The sequence below is a fragment of the Balaenoptera borealis genome, assembly GCF_965194805.1.
Source record: "Balaenoptera borealis genome assembly, chromosome: 1".
Taxonomy (NCBI): Eukaryota; Metazoa; Chordata; class Mammalia; order Artiodactyla; family Balaenopteridae; genus Balaenoptera; species Balaenoptera borealis.
This window is the reverse complement of record NC_138860.1, coordinates 98,427,790-98,452,640: the sequence shown is the minus strand read 5'-3', so window position 1 is coordinate 98,452,640 and position 24,851 is coordinate 98,427,790. Positions and strand designations below refer to the sequence as shown.

Below are 24,851 nucleotides of genomic sequence, written 5' to 3'. Positions count from 1 at the left end.
TATTAGGATACAGAGTGGGCAGGACAGGTTCATAGCAGTTAATTTCACTGAAGCGGATGGTGGGCACAAGGGAGCTGGGACTGGGTTTTGAGAGTAAGGTTTAGAGGGGAATAGGGAGAACAGGAGGCTTGTGAGTGAGTCCAAATTTATCGTCAAGTATAGTTGTGAGGTGAGAGTTGAAGGCGTAACCAGGAATGGGTGTGGGGCTGACTAAAGATAGCAGAGGAATGGAAATCTTCTGTTTCTGTTAACTGCCTACATCGAAAATTCTATCTATTGCAACTGGCATTTGCGAAATGTAATTAGGCAACCACTGGATCTCATAGAAACTCAAGCCATTCATCCCACAGTTATTAATGTGTCTGCTCTGTCCTAGACTGTGCTCTAGATTGGGGGTAGAGGCACAAAAAGAAGACACTGTTTTGTGCTTTCGAGGAGTGTGCTTTTGAGCTTAGGACTAGTGGAATACTAAGCAGGCACCAACGCAAATAATTAAAATAATTTGACCAAGTATTAGTGTTGTGGTGTTTGACATTAGCCTGTAGGATCAGGTTGAATCTGGTCAGAGTCACCTTGAGGGAGAATTACATAGATGTGGAAGGGTTTTCAGGTTGTACCAAAAAGAGTTTTGTTACCATTTTAATCAAAATCAAGAAAACCCATTAGCAGTTTATGAGATTAGGAGCTGGAAAGAGAGTCAAAAAAATTTTTTTATTTTTGAGTAGCCAGAGCTGGCTAGAGATAAAATGAGGTAAGGTGACCGGGAAGGACAGTTTGGGACTTGATTTTGGAAATTAACCTATGGGACTGATGCTGAAAGGGAATAATCTGTGCCAGCCAACAGAGCGGGAGTATTAATTGTGTTCAGAGGGAATGGGGGAGGCTTCAGCAAAGATTGAAGTTTGAGTTGAATAGGGTTTTCAAAAATGTTTAAATGCAGAGGCTTGGATGCTTAGAGGGACAGTGGGCTGGGTGAAAAAATTATTCTGTTATTTTAGGTTAAGGAAACTTGCTAATTTCACAAGAAAAATATATCTAACTTCTCCCACGAGACCATAAATTCCTAAACTTATTTGTATTTGAAGTCTCATTGTCTAGCAATGCCAGGCAATGCAAGATGTGTGTGTGTGTGTGTGTGTGTGTGTGTGTGTGTATTTTAAAGGCTGAATAACAATTTTTGTTTGCTCTGTGACATTTTTCCCATCTGTAATTTTGCTAACCATTTCTTTTACTTAATTAGGAAGCTGGAAACTGGTTTTTGTGTTAAGTATGGTACCTTGAAAAGCATTTTGGATGAAATGTCATTTTTTACCTTAATCTGAGTTTTTATTATTTTAGCTACTTATACCTCTATAGAAAGGAATCAGTGGGAACAAACGGTAATCTTATTTTTGGAAATAGCAGGAACTGTGCTCCTGTGATCTTTAGTTATAGATCTTCACATTTTTTTTTTTAAGAATAGCAATCTAACTTGAATGTCCTGCTAGTTTAAGACTGTATATAGAATATCCTTGAGCATGAATATAGGAGCTTGGCTGCCAGACAACTCTTACTTCCTTACTGTTGCTACACTCTTTAATTCTTTCTGCTCTTTGTCCCTTCTTGATCAGTAGTGCATAACTGAAGAACATGCTGATCACTGTACTATGGTAGTATTGTGGATTGTTGGGTTAATAGGAAGATGTGGATCCATGGTTTGATTTGAAGCCTCTGTGTGCCAGCATTAGAGATTTAGTCTGCCTTTAGCATTATAATAATTATAATCATTGACTATTAGAATGCGGCCATAAAGCACATCTAAGCCAAAGTCCTTCACATTTTATGTGTAAGGAGACTGGCATTAAATTAGGTGACTTGCCCAGGGTCACAAGCTAGTCATGGCAGAGCTAGGACCAAAGTCTCCTCTTCCATAGAGTTTGTTCCTACATGGTATCCGTAACTAAAAAAATCTTTTTAAGTGCCGGAGTTGTAAATGAAAGGTGAAAATAAGTTAGAAAGAAAAATCAAAGTTACTGGCTAAGCTTTCAGTCTGCTGTGGGAGAGAGGCTGGTCTATGCTTATTGCAGTCATATGTTCCCATATATCTGATTATGCAGGCCTGTAGAGAGACCATGAGCATGTGTTTGTCTAGCACTGGCTAGAGGGTTATCCAAAAATAGTGGCATATTGGGGGCTGTGAGACTTCTAGAAAAGGGGGTGTGCTGTAGTTATAATCCTGGTCTTTCAGAAGTTTCATGACTTCTCTACAGAAACAAGTATTTAAAAGGAAAAGGAGGTGTTTCAGGTGCCACTGGAATAACTACTAGTACATGAGGTAGTGGTGCAGAGACCTGTGGGCAAACTTAAAGGAAAAGCTGCAGAGGTACAGATGGGTGAGAAATATGGGAGAAGAGGTAGCAGACAGGAGTATTTAGGGCTGAAAATAGATTTAAGGAAGAAAGTGTTTTTGTTCTTCAGGGTGGGGCAGAGAAAATGACTAATGCTTTGATGTAGTTTACTGTAGCTTTTAGGTTATAAGTTGCTGACTAAGTGTGTGAATCCAGGTTCTATCCACGGTATTGTTATTGTGAGAGAGCAGCTAAGTAGTTATACCATTTCTACTGAGGTTTTGAACCAACATCAGTATCCAAGGAGTTTTTATTAAATTAAACACTTTGGGCCTTAACATTACTTGGTGGTACTTGGAACAGAGAAAACAGCATTCACAAATAATGGCTGGTTAACATTTACTGAATACCTAGTATGTGCTAGGTACTGTTCTAAGAATCTTCTATTGACCCCTGTTTTACAGATGAGGAAATTCATTATGCCTGATGGCACAGAAATATGAAAGAGCGTAATATACTCATGTACCTTCTTTGGGCTGGCTTTAACTTTTCTTTTAGTCAAAATGAGAGAAAAAAGAGGAGGCATCAGGTGACACTGTGTTTTTGAGTGTCAGCCATCTTTCAGGGTAAATTTTAAAAATCAGTGTGTATGTGAGCTGAATGTGTTTACTCATATATAATAATTTATACTAGCAATTCACTGGCCTTAAAAAAATCTTGCAAAGAAATCATCACCATTTCTTATTTTTCACATTCATAATGTAGTATATGTTATGGAAAGAAATAGGTGGGCCTGTGATATGGTACCTGCTCTCAAGGAGCTCCTTAAAAATAAAATTTAGAGTATATTTAGGTAAATACAGTGATTCTACAGTAGAATATATACTGGTAAATTGTTTTTTGTCTAACAGTGTTGGTGATTCTGTGTGCTAACCTGTACACACATTTCTTTCTTGTTCTGTTTGACTGTTTATAACATGATTTTCTAAATTAATTCCATTCCTTTATTCTCTGCAGATTGCCTTGTTTCTTTTGTTGAGAACAAGACCATCTAACTTAGCTACTTGTCTTCCTTTTCTCTCAAAAATCTCTGTAGCTTTAGCTCTCATCCTTTTTTCCTATTTATATTGGATGTCCTTTAGATACATATCGTTTTAAGGATAAATCTTTTAAGTCGAACTGATCCCATTCCCTCCTGTCTCTGGAGCCTTTCAGACTTTTCTTCCCTATATGTCCTATCGCCTGCCCAGTTCCACCCCTTCTGCCTACAAAATCATCTTCAGTTCCTTCCTCTTCAAGCCATAGAGTCCGTCTTTGCAATTCCTTTATGTCTATCCCATTCTTTATATCCTTATTATTGAAGATTGAAGATGGGCAAATGAATCTCTCCTTAAACTTGTGTTGAATTTTGAAGGAAGATACGTAAAAAGATGTACATAAAATTAGGAAGTTTCAAACACCACATGTGTATTGGGGAAGGAAGGTGAGACAAGAGATGCAGTTTGGGGAAAGCCTAAGAGTGAGAAGTTATTAGAGAGAGAACATACTACTGAAGCAGTGGAGCACAGAGGACTGAGGTAAAAATAAAGAGTTCAGACCTAATAAGAAAGGGTTATAGAAAATGTTGGAAGAATTTGGAGAATTATTAGATAAACTGATGTTTTTTTTAAAAAAATTTATTTATTTTTGGCTGCATTGGGTCTTCGTTGCGTGGGGGCTTTCTCTAGTTGTGGCGAGTGGGGGTTACTCTTCATTGGGATGCGTGGGCTTCTCACGGTGGTGGCTTCTCTTGTTGCGGAGCACGGGCTCTAGGCATGTGGGCTTCAGTAGTTGTGGCACATGGGCTCAGTAGTTGTGGCTCGTGGGCTCTAGAGCACAGCTCAGTAGTTGTGGCACATGGGCTCAGTTGCTCCGTGGCATGTGGGATCTTCCCGGACCAGGGCTCGAACCTGTGTCCCCTGCATTGACAGGCAGACTCCCAACCACTGCGCCACCAGGGAAGCCCTGATGTTTTTTAATAGTGCCATTTGGAGATGATGAGAGGGAAGAGGGGCTTTGAGCTAGAAGTTTGAGAAGATTGCAACAGTAACATCCCGTAGGTATACGTCAGGCTCAGATGTGTGAGGAGTAGAAAGGATTAATTTGAGAAATGCACAAGAAGAAGATTTTGTTACAGCTTGATGTAAGGAGAGAAGAGTGAGTGGGTTCCAGATGACTCTTAGATTTCGTACCTGGAAGGAAGGTAAGATGGTGGCACTTTTCATGGTGATCTAGAAGCTGAATGGGTCAAAGGCTTGGTATAAAGCAATTCATTCTTTATTTGTATGAAATGCTATGGAACACCCACTGAAACAAATCCTGTGTTTAGTTCTGTGGTCAGTAAGAGGTGCTTTCTTTTAAGAGATAGAATTGGATGCCTAATAAAAACTTGGGTGAATATATGTTGTGTGATAATAAAGAGAAGGACAAACTGACATTTTATCAGGGAGCCTTGGAAAAACATGAGAGAGATAGAGCAACATTTTTTTTTTTTTTTAAAATCAGCACCTTCCTAGGGTAGAACTTAATGAGATGGGTAGAAATTGATTCTGAGATTAATAAACTTATTATTTTACTCAAAATAATCCAACATCAATGGTAGAAATGCTGTTTTCAATATATTAAAGAATGGTGCACATTACTTCATTAATCTCTACTTTTTGTAGTTAATTTTGTAGTTACTGCTTACATGGGATAATCTGGGAATTGTGTGTTATAGACTATTTTAAATGTAAGTGGTATGCTTTTGTATTCTCTTCCTCAAAATTGAATCATTAGGGTTTTTTTTTAGATATGCATGGGAGAAATCACTTCTTTCTCACACTATCATTAGGAAGTTCTTTGTGTGCTACTTGAATATTAACTGTTTTAGTGCTACCCCGATTATCAATTAAGTGATAAGAACAGAGATAAAATCATATATAAATGTCCCTTTTGATTCTCTAAAAATGTAGATGTTTGAAATTATAAAATTATTTGAACTTTATTTTAACTAACATTTTTGGTTGATAGAGTTGAGAAATATTAATAAAGGATCATGCTTATTGAACAATAGTCATTCATCTGTTCATCAATATTTATCTATGTAGCCAATTTATGTCAGGCACAGTTCTAGGCCCTGGGAATACGAGGATAAATAAAGTTCACGGAGCTTATATTTTGTGGAGAAGACAGGAGATGAAATCTGTAATGTGAAGAAGTGATATGTGCTTTTAAAAATATAACAGAGTAAGGGGAGAGAATGTGATTGGGTGGGGGCTGTTTAGATAGATTAGTCAGGGAAGGCTGTTCTGAGGGAAGCAGAAACCTGGGTGAAGAAGATCCTGTAAAAACTTATTCCAGGCAGAGAGAATGGTAAATGTGAAGATCATGAGACAGGATCTAGCTCACTGAGAACCAGTTTGGTATGTTGGAGGAAAAACAAGAAAGCTGGTCTGACAAGTGCAAGACAACAAAGTGGAGAATAATAGGAGTTGAGGGTAAAGGGGTAGACAGGGGCCAGAGCATATTGGGCCTTATTGCCCATGAATTTTATTTTGAGTGTAATTGGACACCATAGGAGAGTTTTGGGACAGAGTTGTGACATGATCTGATTTACATTTTACAAAATTCATTCCAGCTACTGAGTGGAAAACTGACCATAGGAAAGGTGAGGTCTAAAGCATTGGATCATTTAGGAAGCTTTTGCAATGATCTAGGCCTGTGGTTTCCAGTATGCTCATGATCATTGTGGTACAAGAAGAAACTGTTCGAGCTATATTTATTTTTATTTTTAAAAATTAAGCTCTACTAATTCAGTATACATATAGGTCCTGGCACCCACATTCCATCTGTATGTTAGCTACATGTCACTTACCAGTTTTGGCCTGAGCAACTGGGTGAATGTTGAAGTCATTTACTGAGATGAGATACATGGTGGAGCAGGGTTTGTTTGAGGGTAAGGGTGGGGAAGCAGTAACTCAGTTTGGGCATTTTAAGTTTGAGATGTCTACTAGAAATATAAGATTTATCAGGTAAGTAATTTAGATATACGTGTCTGGAGCCAAGGTTAGAAGCCAGGGTATAGATTAGAGATCTAAATTTGGGAATCATTAGCACAGAGGCGCAGTGTACAAGAACTTTGGAGCCAACCTGTGTGAATTCAAATTTCAGCTTTGCCACTTACTGACTATGTAGTGGTGGACAAGTGAATTTGTCATCTGTCTATAAAATGGGGATAGTAATAATATCTACCTCACTGGGTTATTGTGAGGATTAAATGAGTTAACACAAGTAAAGTGTTTAGAATAGTGTCTGGCATGAAGTACTCACTAGCTGTTAACTCTTATCAGTTTATGAGTGGTGTTTAAAACCATAAGGTTAGATGAGATGACCTAGAGAATGAATTTAGATAGAGAAAAGGTCCAATGAAGGAGCTCTGAAGCAATACAACCTTTAGAATTCAGAGACAGGAGGGAGGACAATGAGAAGGAGTTGGGTAGGAGTCAAACCAGTAGGATGTTGGGTCTAGAAGCTTGCCTAGTGAAAAAAATATTTCAAGAGAAGTCATCAACTTGGACCAATTCTGCTTGAGAGTTTGAGTAAGATGAGGACTGAGAATTGACCATTGGATTTGTTAAGATGGAAGTTGTTGGAGACTTTGAGAAATGGGTAGAGTAGTGTGTACGAACACCTGATTGGAGTGGGTTAAGGAGAGAATTGGGGGAAAGAATTGAAGAACATGTATATAGACAACTCAGAGGGGTTTTGCTATGAAGAGGAAGAGAGAAAATGGAGTGGTAGCTAGAGGAAGATTTGTGGAGTCAAGGAAAGGTAGGAAGTGGGGTGTGTTTGTGTTGATTTTAAGATGGATAGTATAGCAAGTTTGTATAACGAAGAGAGTGACCCAGTGGGTAGAGAAAACTTGATGATATTTGAGTGACATGGGACAATTGTAGCAGCCAAGACCTTGAATAGGTAAAATGAGGTGAGTAAGTGCACAGCCTCCAATTGTGAACTCTCTCCAGGGTTAGTCTTAGACACTGGCAGAGACAGTTCATCCACTGATAAAGGTAGAGATTAATGGAGGTGCAGATAGATTGGTGGGTTTGGTTATGGGAAAATGAGATAATTTTTTCAGAGTGCTTTACTTTTTCCAGTAAGAGGGTAGCAGGATCATTAGCTGAGAGTCAGAGTGGGTAGGGGTTTGTAAGGTTTGAGAGAGAGGAGGTGGTGTCAGATAGGCATCTTGGACGGTGGGAGAATGAGTTGACTAAGGAAGTGCAGGTGGAATGTCAAGGAGTTCAGGGGACCCATCTGACATTTGTGGTTGTTAAAGTGATTCCAGCTGGCTGAGGAGGGAAATGTGGTCTTGAGGGGGTATACAGTGGAAAAGTGGTAGGGACAATGCTTCCTCTGTTTTGAACTCTTTAGTCTCATGGCTGAGAGGATTGCTGCTTCTTAGGTCCATGGATATGGACAGAGGAATTAATAAAAGTGAATAAGCCAAAAAAAATCATTTCATTTTTGCCTGTGTTCAGTGTCTATGTCATTCATGACGTTTCATGTAGAGCAGCGGTCCCCAACCTTTTTGGCACCAGAGACCCGTTTCATGGAAGACAGTTTTTCCACGGGAGGCAGAGGGGAGGCAGGGGGATGGTTCAGGTGGTAATGCGAGCAATGGGGAGCGGCAGATGAAGCTTCGCTTGCTCGCCGCTCACCTCCTGCCGTGCGGCCTGGTTTCTTAACAGGCTGAGGACTGCTGTCAGTCCGCCGCCCAGGGCTTGGGGACCCTGGATGTAGAGGATGAGTTCCTAGAGGTGTTTATGTTGCCATATCTCCTTTAGAGTGCCTATGTTACACAGGTGATAATCAAGATGGCCCTGGAACACTTTCAGTGAATTATATTTGGTTGCTGTGTTATATAAAGAAAGTAAAATCTCTCCTGGAGAAGCTTTGTAGTTTTTCCTGATAGATAGAAAACCTCACCAAAGTTTTCCCTAGGACCTGTGGTTTCTGTTAATCTAGAATTATCACTTATGTTGATTTCATACTTTTGAGCTGGATTACAGATGAATTCAAAGTCTGGTTTTCTTTTGTTTCAGGTGCTGGAGAATCTGGTAAAAGCACCATTGTGAAACAGATGAAGTAAGTTGGAACATGGTCTTTTGTAAAACTACATTTACTCATAATGCATAAAAGTCCATAGTGTCTTTTCATTTTAGGTCCATGGTAATGATTTGTGGTTTTCTTCTTTTTAAAGAATCATTCATGAGGATGGCTATTCAGAGGAAGAATGTAAACAATATAAAGTAGTTGTCTACAGCAATACTATACAGTCCATCATTGCAATCATAAGAGCCATGGGACGGCTAAAGATTGACTTTGGGGAAGCTGCCAGAGCAGTAAGTGTTTCTCAGTTCCTCTTTACTTGCTCTTTTTCAGTAGATGCAGTTAAGCACGATTTGCTTCATGTTTTAGGGAAATAAATTTAAGCAACAAGCTAAGATGTAGCAAAGTACTGTCTGCTCATTTGAGACATGTTAGCAATCTACTTTAAGAGATATTAGATTACTACCACAAAGGTAAGTCTAGGAAATGGGATTCTGTGGATATACTGTAGGTTTTTGTGGTAACTGTTTTATTCACTTGCTTCTTTTACAGCACTGTTGACTTTTATAGTAGTAAATGATAGTAAATTGAAATAATCTAAGAGAGGTTGTCATAATATAGAGTTCTGCTTTCTGAGGTGTAGAGATTAAAGGCAAATATCAGTGTCACAGAATAAACTTGATAAGGACATGAACGCTAAGTCTCAGTTTTAGAGGCAAATTTCCAGTATTCAAGAATAACTATATCCCTATACTGCGTTGTACTATAGGCTATAGAATTGGATTATACCACGTCCTAGTATAATTCTTGCACATGTCAGATATTCAAAAGTTGTGTTGATTGATTATAATACTTAGTGGGCCCTGAAGGTCTAGTTTATAAATTAGGATGTTTGATGCAGTGGGGAGAGAGCCAAAATGAAAGTGGGGGATTTTTTATATCATCATCAGCTAAATTCCAGGAGAAGGCTGGGAATGTATAGAACGCTTTCCTAGAACTAAGGGAGTCATCAGCTGTGTTCAGCGTCATACTTAGGTGCTATGGGCAATAAAAGGAAGTGACTTGGGGAGACTGCCTGGAAAGGCAAAGCCTATATGTCTGTGAAGTAGCTTAGGAACTCTTCTAAGCAACTCTCAATTTCTCAGATGTAAATTAATATTCAGTAAATAAGTGAGGAAATTCTTGGAGGGAAAAATAATAGAAGGATGGTTCTAATTGGGTAGTATTAGATTAGGAAGACTAGAGGTGCCATAAAGGAAGGGCAGCTAGAGTAAGGGTTGTAAAATGATTGGCGAGAAGAGGAGCAAAAGAAGAAATGAAGAGGAATGTGTGGGGCATGACTTCTACGTTTTTGTAAAAGGGTTCCATATCACAAAAAATCAGAGACTATTTTTCTAAGCCTCTGAGCAGGAAAAATGTGATAGCTAAGGCAAGAATAAACAAACTCTTATTTTAGTCTTATTCCTTCTATCCCCTCTTGCCACTGCCTTTCTTCTTCCTTTTTCCTCCCTCTTTCTACCAGCTCTTTCTTGTGTTCTTACTTTTTTCCTCCCTTTTCTCATTCCTTTCTATCTCCCAACTCTGTTTCTCTGTTGTATTTGCTGTATCCAATAATTGGTTAGTAATACTGTATTTATTCTCTTCCCTCTCTTTGTTGGCTTTTTCTCCATCTCAGTTATTTACTTATTTTCTTAGTTTCCTCCTTTGTTACTTCTCACCCTCTGTCTGACCTCCTTTCTGTCTCTTGGCCATCCCTCCTCCTTTCCTTTCTTTCCACTATCAAATTAGTTGTTATTAATCGTTGGGTCCTATCATTCCTTTGTCACCAGATGTAGTTGTCATATTCTGTCTTAGTCTGTTCAGGCTGCTGTAATAAAGTACCACAGATTTGGTAGCTTATAAACAACAGAAATTTATTCCTCACACTTCTGAAGGCTGGAAGCTGAGGTCTGGGTGCCAGCATGATTTGGTTAGGGCCCTCTTCCAGGTTGCAGACTTATCGCTGGGTCCTCACTTGGCAGGAGGGGAAGGGATCTCTCTGGGATCTCTTTTATAAGGGCACTAATCCCACTCATGAGAGCACCACCCTAATGACCTAAGTATCTCCCAGAGGCCCTATTTCCTAAAACCGTCACTTGGACATTAGGATTTCAACATAAGAATTTGGGGGGGGACACAAACATTCACACCATAGTATCCCTCCTCTTTTCATTTCTCTTTTATCAAATCAGTATCATTAATCTCTGGGTCCTAACACTCCCATGTCACCAGATGCAGTTGACATTATTAATTCCTCTCAGGCCTCCTGAATCACCTAGCTCTCCAGCATTCACTCATCCTAATCTACAACCCTTTTTTTGAAGTTTCTCTTTTCCTCTTTCATGTGTAAGGATTTATATTTATAGCTCCTCTCTTATCCTTCTCTAGTTTTTTACAGTTGTCTGGAGAGTGAATAGAAAAGCATAAAGCTGGGTGTGGGATAGGTTGCTTTTTCATATCTGCTTAAGGGTAGAGGTATGAAGTTCACTGTAAAGAGGGTCCTCTTTAACGACCTATAAAAGAGGGTTTATTATGGGCAAGCAGGAGTAGGTCTGTAGAAGGGGTTAAGTGGTAAGGGAAAAATGTTTTGTCCTAAAACTTTACAAAGTCAGGACAGCAAAAATACGTAGCAGTAGCTCTCTTTCTATTTTAAAGTTTCTAAAATTAGAATCATGGTATTTAAAAAAAAAAAAGCAATACTTATTGAGGTTTTGAATACCTGCATGAGTATAGGTCAAATTTCAGAACCAAGGGACTATAAAGTCATTAAATGTTAAATAACGTACTATTCCATAGGCGTAGAAGGACATGCCCACTGTTGAGTACATTGCCAGTTTGTGTAATTTTTCAGCTTTTCTCATTCGTTCCTTTATCGAAAATTTTTATCTCTAAAAAGAGACGAGGGTACTATAGATATTAGATGAAGTTTCTTAGAGATGATTGGGTCTAAAGTATTACTAGGAAGAGCACTGGAAAGGATCTCAAAGGAAGAGAATATTACTCAGCAAAATCCATTAAGGCTGAAGATCCTGGGTTCGGCAAAATTAATTGGAGTGCACTATGGTTAGTTTTGGTTTGTTTTGCTTAGGTGGATGCATGAGTTTTGGGAATACACAAGTCTTAGGAATTTTTGTTTGCAATTTCACCTGTGGTCTGAAATGCTTTTTGCTTGCTAGTTTATTGTCCTAATGACTATTTATAATACAATTGATTGCTCCCCTTCCCCCTTTACTTCTTCTTTACCCAGTATATGTTTTTCTTTAGTAGTTGCATTTTTATGGTTATTTGGAAATATCCTGAGGCAGATAAATATTAGATTTGAGGTGGGAAAATCATCCCATGAGAACTATGTTTATTTTTATAAAGTATCTGACAAGCAGTGCTGGGTAGAATAAGGCAAAGCAATCACAATTCTCAGCCCTTTCTGTCCTCTTTACCTCTCACATATCTTAGTTTTAAAAACTGTAACCGCTTATAAAGCTATGTCTGTGACTCATGACGTTTTGATCAGATCTCTGTGTTACTTTCTTTTTCTCCTTCTGCCTTTCTTTCTCTCTCCTTTAGAGGATTATTATACCTTTGGGGAACGTAGAGACTGAATTATTCCCTTAGGGGTTTATTTCCCCTACTAGATTTCCAGACTTCTTAAATGCTTCAGTCTCTTCTTCTTCCTGTTCCTCTGTCTGAGATTAAGAAGGAAAAAGAGAACAGTTTCCTTAAATTTGATTAATGTTTTACTCCCTTTGATGTGTTTAGACTTTACCTCTTATGTGCTAGTCTTTTCATTTCTATTTTTATTGTAGGCTTCCTTTAACAGAATGGGGATGTGTTACATGTGCCCGTCTCACAGACAGATCAGTTTTTTTTCTGTCAAAAAAAAAAATCATGGGCTTCCCTGGTGGTGCAGTGGTTGAGAATCCACCTGCCAATACAGGGGACATGGGTTCGAGCCCTGGTCCGGGAATATCCCACATGCCGCGGAGCAGCTGGGCCCGTGTGCCACAACTACTGAGCCTGCGCTCTAGAGCCCGCAAGCCACAACTACTGAAGCCCATGCGCCTAGAGCCCGTGCTCCACAATAAGAGAAGCCACCACAATGAGAAGCCTGCGCATCGCAGCGAAGAGTAGCCCCTGCTCGCCACAGCTAGAGAAAGGCCCGTGTGCAGCAACGAAGACCCAATGCAGCCAAAAATAAATAGATAAATTTATTTTTTTAAAAAAATCTTGAGTAACCAGGATGGGGATTTGTAGGACAGTTAGAAGAGATCTTTTCAGGGGATGGTGGTGTGTGAAGAAGTGGTAGTGGGAGTGAAATTATTCCTCAACTCTGCTCTGCACTTCTAACTGTAGTGGAGAGAGAAGGGGGACAGACTTCATTGTAAATTCTCTCAGACTGCACTGCCAGGAAAGGCCTCTTTCATACCTCTTTTAAGTAATATAGCATATAATGTATATCTGTGTGTGTGTGTTAAAGAGACTCTTGTCAATTCTTTAAGAAATGGAGAATCATCTGTCTCTCTCCTTTAACTGCTTTCTTCAGGACGATGCCCGGCAATTATTTGTTTTAGCTGGCAGTGCGGAAGAAGGAGTCATGACTCCAGAATTAGCAGGAGTGATTAAACGGTTATGGCGAGACGGTGGGGTGCAGGCTTGCTTCAGCAGATCCAGGGAATATCAGCTCAATGATTCTGCTTCATAGTAAGTAATTTTTCTCTGTGAAATGAAAACAGAAAGTAACTTGGTGACCCTAGTGAAAGTTCAGTGCCCATTCTTAAGGAAATATTTAAGAAACAGACACTTAGAATTCTGTAGGATCCCTTTATAAAGATTGTTACAGTTTAGGGTTATAGAGCCCTTGGTCATTTTATATGATTTGGAGAAAAATATTTCCTCTTGAAGTGTAAATGGGAGACTTGCATCATGAAAGTAGCTCCATGGTCATTTATAGTAAACAAGTGAAAGAGGAGAGAAATCAATTGCAGCTGAGTCCTGGATCTCTTCCAACTCAGTAGGTTCCCTCTGCATAAGGGCTTTCATTGATTGCCAGCTAGCAAGGGAAATTAAAATTGTGATATCCATTTTATGCATACAACTCTCTGTGGCTGGGCTGCACTATGGATTTCTCTGGTACTAGTCACCACTTATAAATCTTTTGCCAGATCACAATAGTAGACTTTGTATAGAAAGAGAATGTTGAGTCTTGGGACGAAGTTGAAGCATCTGTTTGTTAAGGAAATTCTCTAGTGTTACATGGTTTTAGAGAATTTGTATTGATAATTAATACTTCTGTTAAGCTATTACATGTTGTCCTATATTGCTTCTTTTACAATGTGTTTATTTATAAGACCTATATTCAGAACGTGTGGGTTTTTTTCTTAACGTGCTTTTGGGGGGCTTGGTAAGTTCTTGTTACTTGTATCCATCTCCGTACTAAATGAAGGCAGTTCTAAGCGTTAAGGTATTTTCTCCAATATTATATTTTCCTGCTTTTCCTATTATTCTAGCTCAAATTATTATAAAAAGAAATTAAATGATATTTGAAAAACTCAGCTTACTTTTTAAATGAAAACTTGACTTTAGAAACATTTCAGGATTCTTGCCCATCTCAATAATATTTTTCAGTTACAGATATTGGTAGTTTAAATAATTCTCCCAGTAGTCATCAAGCTAGATTGTAATTTTTTTTAACATACATTCAATAAGCTCTGAATCCTCTAACTACACCTGAAGACACATGATTTATAGAGGTTTTTTTCTCATAATTGTTGATCTGAGGTTGACTGATTCCTTAACATTAATGATGGTACTTAGTTTTATAGAAGATCATTAAAAATTCACTTATTATGGTATCACCGATTCTTAAAAAAAAAAATCTTTGGGAACCCTGAAATTGTGAAGAATTTAGTTTAGCTTTAAAGCAGTTTTTAAATTATTCCACTGAACAAATGAAGTTTCTTTGGAGGTATTTGTTTTTGGCTTAGATTAAAAAAAAAAAAAACCTGTAACTTTTCTGTTTCATGAATGAAAACAGGAAATACTCATTCTTATTGAGCTAAGTAGTTCTTTTTAATTTTAGTAATTCAAACAGCATTTTCTAATGTCCTAGCAAATGTTTAAACATACACATGACCCATTAAATGTCTGAGAGCTTTTGTTTTGGTTAGGTTTTTGTACTGCGCAGTGCACAGTTGATTTAGTATTAAATTTTAGGAATCTTTATTAAGAATAGCATTTCCATGTTTGTTTGTTTTTAATTGGCTTTCACAGTTTAATTTTGGTAGAATTAAAACCACTTTTGTGTGGTGTATATAAAACCTACTTTAATTGTCCTATGCTAGGTTCATTTTTTTCTCATTATTTTCTGTGATACTGAAGATCTGATTTGTTCTGCTACTTTAGTGACAGGTTCAGAATCTGCTTTTGGCAAGGAACTAGTTTAGTCTGTTGACTTGCTGTGCACATGGTTGACTTCACTAAGTAAAAATAAATGTGTATTTTACTTACTTAGTTACCTAAATGATTTGGATAGAATATCCCAAACCAACTACATTCCAACTCAGCAAGATGTTTTGCGGACAAGAGTGAAGACCACAGGCATTGTGGAAACACATTTCACTTTCAAAGACCTGTACTTCAAGTAAGTCATTAGCCTTTTTCTAGATATGCCAAACACAAATATCTTTCCTTTATTTAGTATCTCTTAATCAGGTAAAATTTCTGTAGGCAATATTCTTTGATTTAGAAACATAATTATATTCATCAGCCAGTATTTGACTGTTTAAACTGAATGGGGGCCCAAACATTTCTTCTTTCTCCAAATAGCATCAAGTATATTTTCCATTTGGAGGAACTTAAATTCAAAATTAAATTGTAACTTACGTATCAATAAAAGTAATAATATGGTTACCAATTTATTTTATTTTTAATTGTATTCTTTTCAGCTGCTTTTTTATTGGAATCGCCAAAACATGTATTGAATGTTTGTTGTTTAGAAGGGTAACAACAATACTAAAAGGATAGAAAGCTAGTGTTTTGGTTTAGTTTATGTGGCTTTGTTCTGGCATTTTGATATTAAAATAGAAATGCTTGTCTCACCAGTGTCAATCCTTTCTTACTGGATTGCACTTCTCTCTCAGTTTACTGGAATGAAGCTAACATTGTCATGGCCTTTGACCGATTTGTGCACAGTATCATGCACAACTTAGTTCTTAATACAGTACAGAATGGAATATTGATCTAGGGATAGAGGTATTTTGTGGAAGTATGATATAATATAAACAATTATTGTTTTAGAGAGAGAAGATTCTAGTATTCTAATACAGAGGATTTTCTCATCAGCACTAGTAATTCTAGAATACGCTTCAGCTTGTCTCTGTGTTAATGGTCTTTTGTAAATAATAGAACTGTCTTTTTGGTTCTTGTTTTCTGCTTTTATGACCTTTGAGATTAGGAGTAAACTTTCCCCTTTCAGTATATGATGTCCTTTTTAGCTACTTCATTATGCTTGTATGTAGAATGTGATATTCAGCATTGTTGCATGCAAATGTAACTTCTAGTTCAGATTCTCTCAATTTTCTTTTCTCTGAAAAAAATTGCTTCATAGGTTTTGCAAAACCCACACAGAGTTTAGGTATTACTACATACTAGTTGGGGTCTTGAAATCTTAATACACTGAAACAGATTTGAAACCTGGTGCAGGAAAATAGCAGTTCAGCTGAATATTTTTAGAATAGAAGAGCTGCTTATCGTAGTACTGATGAATTTATTTAACAAGAATAGCAGAGTCTCCATGCATTATCACCCATGAAACCGTAGGAGTGAGATATCTCTTGGTGTGCTATAAGATTAGTAACCCATTCATAATTATATGTCATGACCTTTATTTATTTAGTATGGGAAACTTTTTTGTTGATGTCATAGATTGATCTTTAGTTAGGTGATTCCTATTGGTCATTTTATGTCAGGATCAATAGCCAGATATAATTAAGGTGCTGCACCCACTTTATTGTTGGCATGTAGATATCTTGTTATGAAGTACTATCACTTCTTCCTTTTCCTCTTCTCTCTAGGCAAAACCACTATCCATTTATTCAAACATTTATTGAGCATCTACTATATGCAAGGCATTGTGTAATTGCTTACTTGCCTCTCAGTTATGAGGTAATGTCTATAAAATGTTGATCTGTTAGTGAATGATACTGTAAATGTTAATATGTGCGAAAAGCCCACTTTGGGAACTTCACAGTGTTCTGCCAGTTTTACGGACTTTATAGAAAGAAATGGTGGAGCAAATTCAAATTATTGGTGTACCAGTGTGTGTCTGCTCTTGAAAGGTCCATGGTGAAATATGTGATGTTAGCTTTCTTAAAACCTATCATATGACCTTGTATTAGAGCCAACTTGTGATTGCCTCATTCCAGGTGTCAGGACTAAAGGTTGAAAAGAACTGGGGAAGATCAAAAGACCAAAAGAAAAAGTTGGGTCATGAAGAGATGAGATGACTGTTCTCTTTCAAACATACATTGAGAAATTACTCAACTGTGTCTTATCTCTCTCAATCTCTAGGGGGAAAATTCTCTGGAAATAGATCCCTAGTCACTGTAGATCTGACACACTGAACCAGCTTGGCAGAGTTTAACCCTAAAACATTTTATCATTGTCATCAAACATATATCTTAAGAGTAGCTAACCATTTGTATGCATACCTCCTCAGACCCTAGTACCAGTTAAAAAATAAAGCCGTGCAGGTCCTCCTTTTACTATATGTGGTAGATGAGGACACTGCTGACAGTAGTTCAGCAGTTGACTCAGGATGTCAAGTAAGCACCCCAGAAGGGAGTAGTGGTCTAAAACTAATCTGAAGTGGAACATAAAATGTGTGAACTGTTGAGGCTTTGTGATTTTTAATTAGGTTAAATAAGACTTGGAGTTGGGAAATATTGGTTAAATTTTGTGTTTAGATATTAGGTTCTTAGAGTCCTACCATAAAATATAATTTACTTTTTTCTGTAATTAATCTCTAAAATGTTTTCCTTAAAGAAAAATGTATCTCAATTATACCTCAATTTAAAAAAAAAAGAAACAAACAAAAAGTAAGGAAAACAAAGTTTTGAATCAGTAGAGTTATGGAAGCAGAATGCAAGTTGGGGATTTATTGTTCTTTTTTTTAGCTAGAGAGATAAACCATTTTGAGAGGTAGAGTAGTGTTGTGGGTACCAGGTTGGGTGCTGGAGTTAGAGTTCCAGTCCCCATTTGTTAGTAGTGTTCCCTTGGGCAAATTATTTAACATATCTGTGCCTCAACTTCTTCATCTGTAAAATGGGGATAATAATAGTACTGTCAGGAGTGTTATGAGGGTTAAATTAGTTAATGTACTTTAAGATGTTTAGTGTCTGGTAAATGTTAGTTATTATTGTTACTATCTTAAGTTGTATTGTTCAGCTCTTCATTTTTCCTGTCTTTTTTCCCTCCTTCCTTTAATCCATTTCAGTGCTTACTCTGCTGACTTTTGGCACGTCTGACACAAGCTTTGATAGTGAAGAGGCTCAACTGTTTATCTAAAATGAGAATTTTAATTGTTCCTAAATTTTATTTTCTCATATTGTTCTCTTTTACATTTAATCACAGATAATTATTTTGACTACATTTTATCTGCTCCTTGTTTGTCTTTTCTATTATAAATGGGGTTTTGAATATGCAATAGTGGGAAGTTCCCTAACCAGTTCAGTTTAGGGAGATGTGTGTGTGCGTGACCTTGCTGAAATTGTGCTTTCTTTCCCCTTACTCAGGATGTTTGATGTAGGTGGCCAAAGATCAGAACGAAAAAAGTGGATTCACTGTTTTGAAGGAGTGACAGCAATTATCTTCTGCGTGGCCCTCAGTGATTATGACCTCGTTCTGGCTGAGGATGAGGAGATGGTATGTTGGAGGTTCTGGTAAATAAAAGGCCTGTCTAATGCAGGCAGGAAACGGAAAATAACTCTTAGGAAGACTTTGTGCATCCATTTACTCATTGAACCAAAACTTAAAATCCTTAATTTTTCTCCTTGTCAGTGTGATTAGAGTTTTCAGAATATTGATCCATGCCCTCTTAAACTTAGGAGATATGACAGCACATTGAGTATGTGGGCAGGATTAAGTTCTCTTGTTAGCCAGTCCTTATTCCCACCTCTCAACCTCTAAGAATTATAAAAACGAGGACTGACTCAGCTTTTGTGTTATCAGTGTCTGACTTCTTTTCATGATTGCCCGTCAGCGCTTTTAAAACTTCTTGGTCTGGGACTTCCCTGGCGGTCCAGTGGTTAGGACTCTGTGCTTCCACTGCTGGGGGCATAGGTTCGATCCCTGGTCGGGGAACCAAGATCCTGCATGCCTTGTAGCATGCCCCCCCAAAAAAAAAAAACCTTTTTGGTCTGTTGTTCATTAACAGTTAATCTACTTTTACTTTTTTGCTACTGACCTATCATCCTTTGTTTCTTTTTTAGAACCGAATGCATGAAAGCATGAAACTGTTTGACAGCATTTGTAACAACAAATGGTTTACAGACACTTCGATCATTCTGTTCCTCAACAAGAAAGATCTTTTTGAGGAAAAAATAAAGAGGAGTCCATTAACTATCTGTTATCCAGAATACACAGGTGAGGGATCATGAAAGATTTTGTTGGAGGTATACATCCTGAATCAAAACTTTAGTGACCTTCCTACAGCTGTCTTTTGTTTTGAACATTGTGTGTATCTCCTTATGGAGAGTGTTCACTGGTAGTGGTATCAACATTAAGCATGTGATTAAGACCCCTTAAGTCTAAAGTGCTATTCCAGACATAATCGAGTTTACTGTGTTTATTTTATATTTCTGTCGTCCTCATTTTCTGAGGCAAATAAAGAATGATAAAAATCAAAATTTGGTGTAAATATATTCACAAAATACAAGATTAAGGTGCAGTTATTACACTCAGAAAACTGACATTAGTTGTAGAAAGAGAGAGACACACTTGAAGAATTTCATTTTAGTGTAAAATGTTCATTAATAGAAGAGCAGAAGAAGGGGTTACCTCAATGGGATCAGTGTAGTCTTTTTCTAGAGGAAATGACACTTGGAGTGAGATAGTAAGAGGATGAACTATAAATCATCAGGCAGACGGGGGAATAAAAACATTTTAGGAAGAGGAAACAGCATATATGAAAATATGGAGTTAAAAATGACATGATCTGTTCTGAAACCTAGGAGGAATTTGGTATCGCTGGAGCTTAAAGTGGTGGGGAAAAGTGGTTGGAGAAGTGGGCAAGGATGCTCGTGGAGGGCATTGTATCCCATGCTGAGACAATGGGGAGCTATTGAAGGATATTCATTGGGGTACATGATGTAGTAGAAACTGATTTAGAAAGATTATGTGATAGATGGCAATAAAGAGAGATAGTAGGGGAGTTGAATTAGTGAGGACTCTCTTAGGATGCAAATAGAAACTTTTGATGAAGATACAGGGATATATCATAGAAGTCAAGGGCAAGAATGCAGACAGTTCTCAAGAATGCAATTAGAACTAGGAACCCTGCAAGCACTGTCAAGAACCCTGGGGGCACTTCTTTCCGCATGTCTTTTCTCTCCTCTCTGTGTCTCTCTATTCTTCTCTCTTTCCTTACCAACTTTCTCTGCTGCTCAGTTTATGTGATAAAAGATGGCCCTGCCACAGTTTCTATATCTCCTCCATTTAAAAGACCAGGCTAGACTGGGATTGTTTGGCCCAAGATTCAAATTCCTAAAAGAGAGAGATTCTGGCCAGGGTTAAGTCAGGCAGAAACCCTTAGTTCAATCAGATGAGGTTAGGGACACAAACATGAGTGCCAGGGCTGTATCACTATGACCTTTAGATCAGAATTGAGTATTTCTAGGAAAGGGACTTCTTGTTAGCTGAGCAGACACTGTAAATGCTTTATATAGTAAGGTGAAAGGGTGTAGCTAGGGTAAGGAAGTGGGACGAGTCAAAGGTACTCTCAGAGTTCTGTCTTAATTGGGTGCCGGTACTGTGATCTGAATTCATATTTAGGAATGTTGGTTTTGAAGTATCTACGGAACATCCTGATGGAGATATCTAACAGATAGTTATATATGTGGCCTTGGAGCTTGGGGAGAGGTTACAGGTTAGTAACAGATATTGATTTGGGATCATGTGTAAATACAACATGGAAATGGATGAGATGACCTAGAGTGATGATATAGAATGAGGAGAGAAAAGAATAGAATGAGAGCGAATACCAGCCTCTATTGGCAGGAGAAAAAGAAAGGTTTGTATAGGATACAAAGAGAAGAATCTGGAAAGCCAAAGTATTAAAAACTAAGAGGAGAGTTTAAATAGTGAGGAGTGGTCAACAATGTCATATGCAGGTAAGTAAATACATTTTGAAAAAATGGCCTCTGGAGTTAGCAGTCAGGAGATCACTGACTGTTATGGAGAGCATTATCAGTGGAATGATGAGAGTAGAGCCAGGACCAGTGAGTTACTGAGTGGGAAGTGAAGAAATGAAGACAAGTGTAGCCTCTTCTTGAGCAGCTTAGATTACAGGGGAAGGAGAGATCTTTAAATGTTTATGGGCTTAGAGGTAAGATCTTACAGCAAAAGAGAAGTTACAAAAAGTGGATGTAATTGATGGAGCAAGATTTGTAAGCAGGTGAGAAAAGAAGGAATCAAAAGTCTAGGTAGGATGAATGGATAAACAAATTGGTATATCTGTACAATGGAGTATTATTTAGCTATAAAAAGGAATAAAGTACTAATAATGCCACAACTTTGATGAACCCTATAAACTTTATACTAAATGGAAGAAGTCAAACAGAATGGGTCACATTTGTGTGTTTCCTTTTATATGATATATCCCAAATAGGCAAATCCATAGAGACAGAAAGCAGATTGGTTGTTGGTTATTAGGAAATTGGCACAAGGGGAATGAGGAATGATTACTTAATGGGAACGGGGTGTTTTTCTGGGGTGGTGGAAAAGTTTGAAACTAGAGAGAGGTGGTGATTGTATAACATGTGACTGCACTAAATGCCACTGTATTGTAAACTTATTGCATGTTATGTGAATTTCACTTCAACTTAAAAAAAAAAAAAGTATAGATAGAGCAGTTGAATTTTGAATCAAAAGGAAGACATCTCTAAGACCAAAGGTACAAATAAGTGCAGATATAGATAACTTTTTAGGTGAGGTGGTGGGCTAAGCAGTTGAGATGTAGTTTAAAGCCCCGTAGCCTCTGTTTTCTTAGGGAATTTGGAAATGTCGTCATCTGTTCAGAGGGAGGAGGGAGGTGAGAGTTGGGTAAGTTGATGGAAAGTATCCAAGTTTTAGAATGGGAGAACAATATTACTTAAGACAAGTCAAGGATTGACATTAATGTTTCAGCTGGGAATCTTCACACATAGCAAAGGGTCCTCAATATCATGTCCATTTTTGGGTGGTGGCCTATCTTCCATTGACTTCATTCTTCTTAAGGATTCTCACAGTCCTGATTTCCCAAGTATCAATATCCGTTCCTACCAGACAAAAATCTGGTGTTACGTGTTTCAAACATCTGTCTCCTTTAATTTACAGAGGTTCTGCACATCTCAGTAAATCTGTTTCAAGCACCTACCAAGCTGTCTTCCTTCCGTTCTTTAAATAGTCTGTTTAAATAATAGTCATTTCTTTCTTAAGCTTTTCTTTTTTAGTCGTCTTTATATATTTATTTGTTGATATATTTTTGTCATGCTTAATGTCACTGAAAATAGCCCCTAGTTCACAGGAATAACTGTGTATGCTGTCTTTGTTGAGTTTCCCTGGCTCTGCAGACAGTTTCTAAGGCTATTCTAAAGATTCACAAGTAGACAAGATTGTGTAGGAAGCAGGCGATTAAGAGTGTTAATTACCAATGTTGTTGAAATAGGGTTTAACTTTCAGGTCCCCCTCTTTGAAGAAATAACAGATTTATTGAGGTATAATTCATATACCATAAAATTCACCATTTAAACGTATATAGTTCAGGCCCCTTTCCCTTTTGCATCTACTGGTTTACCTTTGGTTATTTAAACTATTGCCCTAAGGCTCTGAGGCTAAGCTCCGTTAAAACTGGAATGATTTTGAAAAGAAGCATGACTTCCCCTTTTGAATTGTTTATTTCAGCATCACTCCAAGGAGCACAAGCTCTGTGACCTTTTAAACAGTTATGTTCTTCTAGAAATGCATCTTCCTACTTCCCTACTTTCCTTTTATGCTTTCTAGATTTTTTAGCTAAAAAGTCTAAATAAAAGGGAAAGAAACTTAAGGTTTTGTTTTCTTGGATCTTTGTGATAATTTTATTTTTCTTATAATGAGATTCTGCACTCAAGAAACATGTAATGATTATAGAAAAACAGAGATCTGTTTGTTTCAATTGTGTTATATTTCCTCTCTCCATAAGTAAATTGTGATGGCCTGACTTAGTTGAGTCCAAGCAGCTGTTTTAATTTGAACTGAGAATATTGGGTGTCTGCCTCAGGTTCCAATACATATGAAGAAGCAGCTGCTTACATTCAGTGCCAGTTTGAAGATCTGAACAGAAGAAAAGATACCAAGGAGATCTATACCCACTTCACCTGTGCCACGGACACCAAGAATGTGCAGTTTGTTTTTGATGCTGTTACAGATGTCATCATTAAAAACAACTTAAAGGAATGTGGACTTTATTGAAGAGTGTGGATGTTAAATAAAAGGTAAAACTTTGAACAGTTTAATTATAGTGCTGTAGTGATGTCTCTTGACTTTGTAAACTTTTCTAATTACAAATGTTCTTCTTTCGTAGTTATTACGGTGTGGAGTGTTGAGACCAGACTTCTTTTGCTGTCTCATTGGGCAGCTGCAAGCATGAACGGGACCAGGGAATGGCAGCGGCATGCAGAATCTTAGTACTCTTTAGCACAATCTTCTGTATTAGGGAACTCTTAATTGACATGAGATGCTAAAGTCAGACATTGGAATTGGAACAACTGTAAAGTATGATTTGATCATCAAGACATCACTTGGATTTCACAATCTCAAATGTTTAGGGCAGATGTGAAGTTGAGGTGCTGCATTCCAGAACTTCAATATGTAGCTTACTCTTTTTTTTTTCCTTCTTGACAAACCACCAGTAGTTCATTTTTTAAGTTGTTTTTTGTTGTTGTTGTTGTTTTTTTATCAAGGGAAGAATAACGTCACTAAATTTTATTTCTTTGTGAAAGAATCTTTATTAAAACACAAACAGTCTTAACTATGCACATGATGTGACCAGATCATCTTGAAAATTTTCCTCTTAGTAGGAACTCTTTGTTTTTAACTCTTGGTATGGTCAGAATATAATATTTCCATAATTACTTAATTCTTTACAATTATTGGGGCTCTAATTATAGCTTTTTTGGATGAAATTTATGTTACTATCCTGTTCAAAATACCATTATGGTTTCTAAACGGTAATTACATTGAAGAATTCTGTAGTAAGATTCCAGCTCTTCTTTTAAGCTTGTGGTTGAAGGTTAACCTGGTTTATGCTGATCACCAAATTACTAGATAAATGCTGATGTAGTATGATGAAGTCAGCTTCTTGGATACAGACGCACCCAGGGCAGCTGCCAGTTAGAAATGCAAATTGCTAAATTCGAAACAGAACCAGTGACTTTGCTGCTACACATCTGCTAAATTGACCACTTTAATTCTTGCTTGTCCGTCTCAGTCATAGGGAGTTCTGTAAAAGATGCCCCTTGTTTTCCATCTTCCATTGGCTTTTTCTGTTGGGAAACATCTAAAGTGTATTAACAGTGCATGCCTTTACTTTGTAAACGTGGTGCCAAATCCCTGTTTGCCATTGTTTTTATTGTAGCAATGTTCATTGTAGTAATCCTTAGTCAGTACCTTCTTTTGCTGAAACTATTGATTTGGGGACTTTTTTTCCACTTTGTTGTGTGTACAGATTTTAATCTGTTATGGTTGGCAGCAGTATTAAAATGGTGAGTAAAGAGTCCAGGTTTGTTCCTGTTTGTAACTAGTCCTTTCTGGAAGTATTTTCTTCTGTTGTTTTTTGCCCCTGCTGTGTGCTTAGGCCTTTGTCTGAGAATGGGTTTAGGTAGAAGGGTTCCCTGAAGGTGTTCGTCTTTTGTTGTAATAGTATTGTTGAATCTTGGCCTGACTGAGCGTGTTATGTCATATCTGTGTTAGTGATATGCAGTCAAAACTCATTTTCCAGATTTACATTTTGGTTGTGTGGAGAGCTCTATTCACCTCAGCCTGCAGGTCCTTTTGTACAATGTACAGCAAATGTCATTAAATATTGAATGGTCCATTAGGGGAAGGCAAATGAAGAGAATGCATTTT

General features: G+C 37.6%; 1 protein-coding gene across 1 annotated transcript in view; it reads left to right on the top strand.

The window, feature by feature from the left end:
* Positions 1 to 24,499, top strand: part of GNAI3 (G protein subunit alpha i3) — a 36,747-nt gene extending 12,248 nt beyond the window's left edge. Inside the window, exons 2-9 of the mRNA XM_082352522.1 lie at positions 8,450 to 8,492; positions 8,608 to 8,749; positions 13,036 to 13,193; positions 15,004 to 15,132; positions 18,284 to 18,413; positions 18,980 to 19,133; positions 23,005 to 23,218; positions 23,308 to 24,499. Coding sequence (XP_082208648.1) covers positions 8,450 to 8,492; positions 8,608 to 8,749; positions 13,036 to 13,193; positions 15,004 to 15,132; positions 18,284 to 18,413; positions 18,980 to 19,133; positions 23,005 to 23,195 — 947 coding nt within the window. The 3' untranslated portion in view covers positions 23,196 to 23,218; positions 23,308 to 24,499. The remainder of the gene's footprint in view (positions 1 to 8,449; positions 8,493 to 8,607; positions 8,750 to 13,035; positions 13,194 to 15,003; positions 15,133 to 18,283; positions 18,414 to 18,979; positions 19,134 to 23,004; positions 23,219 to 23,307) is intronic.
* The last annotated feature ends 352 nt before the right edge of the window (positions 24,500 to 24,851 follow it).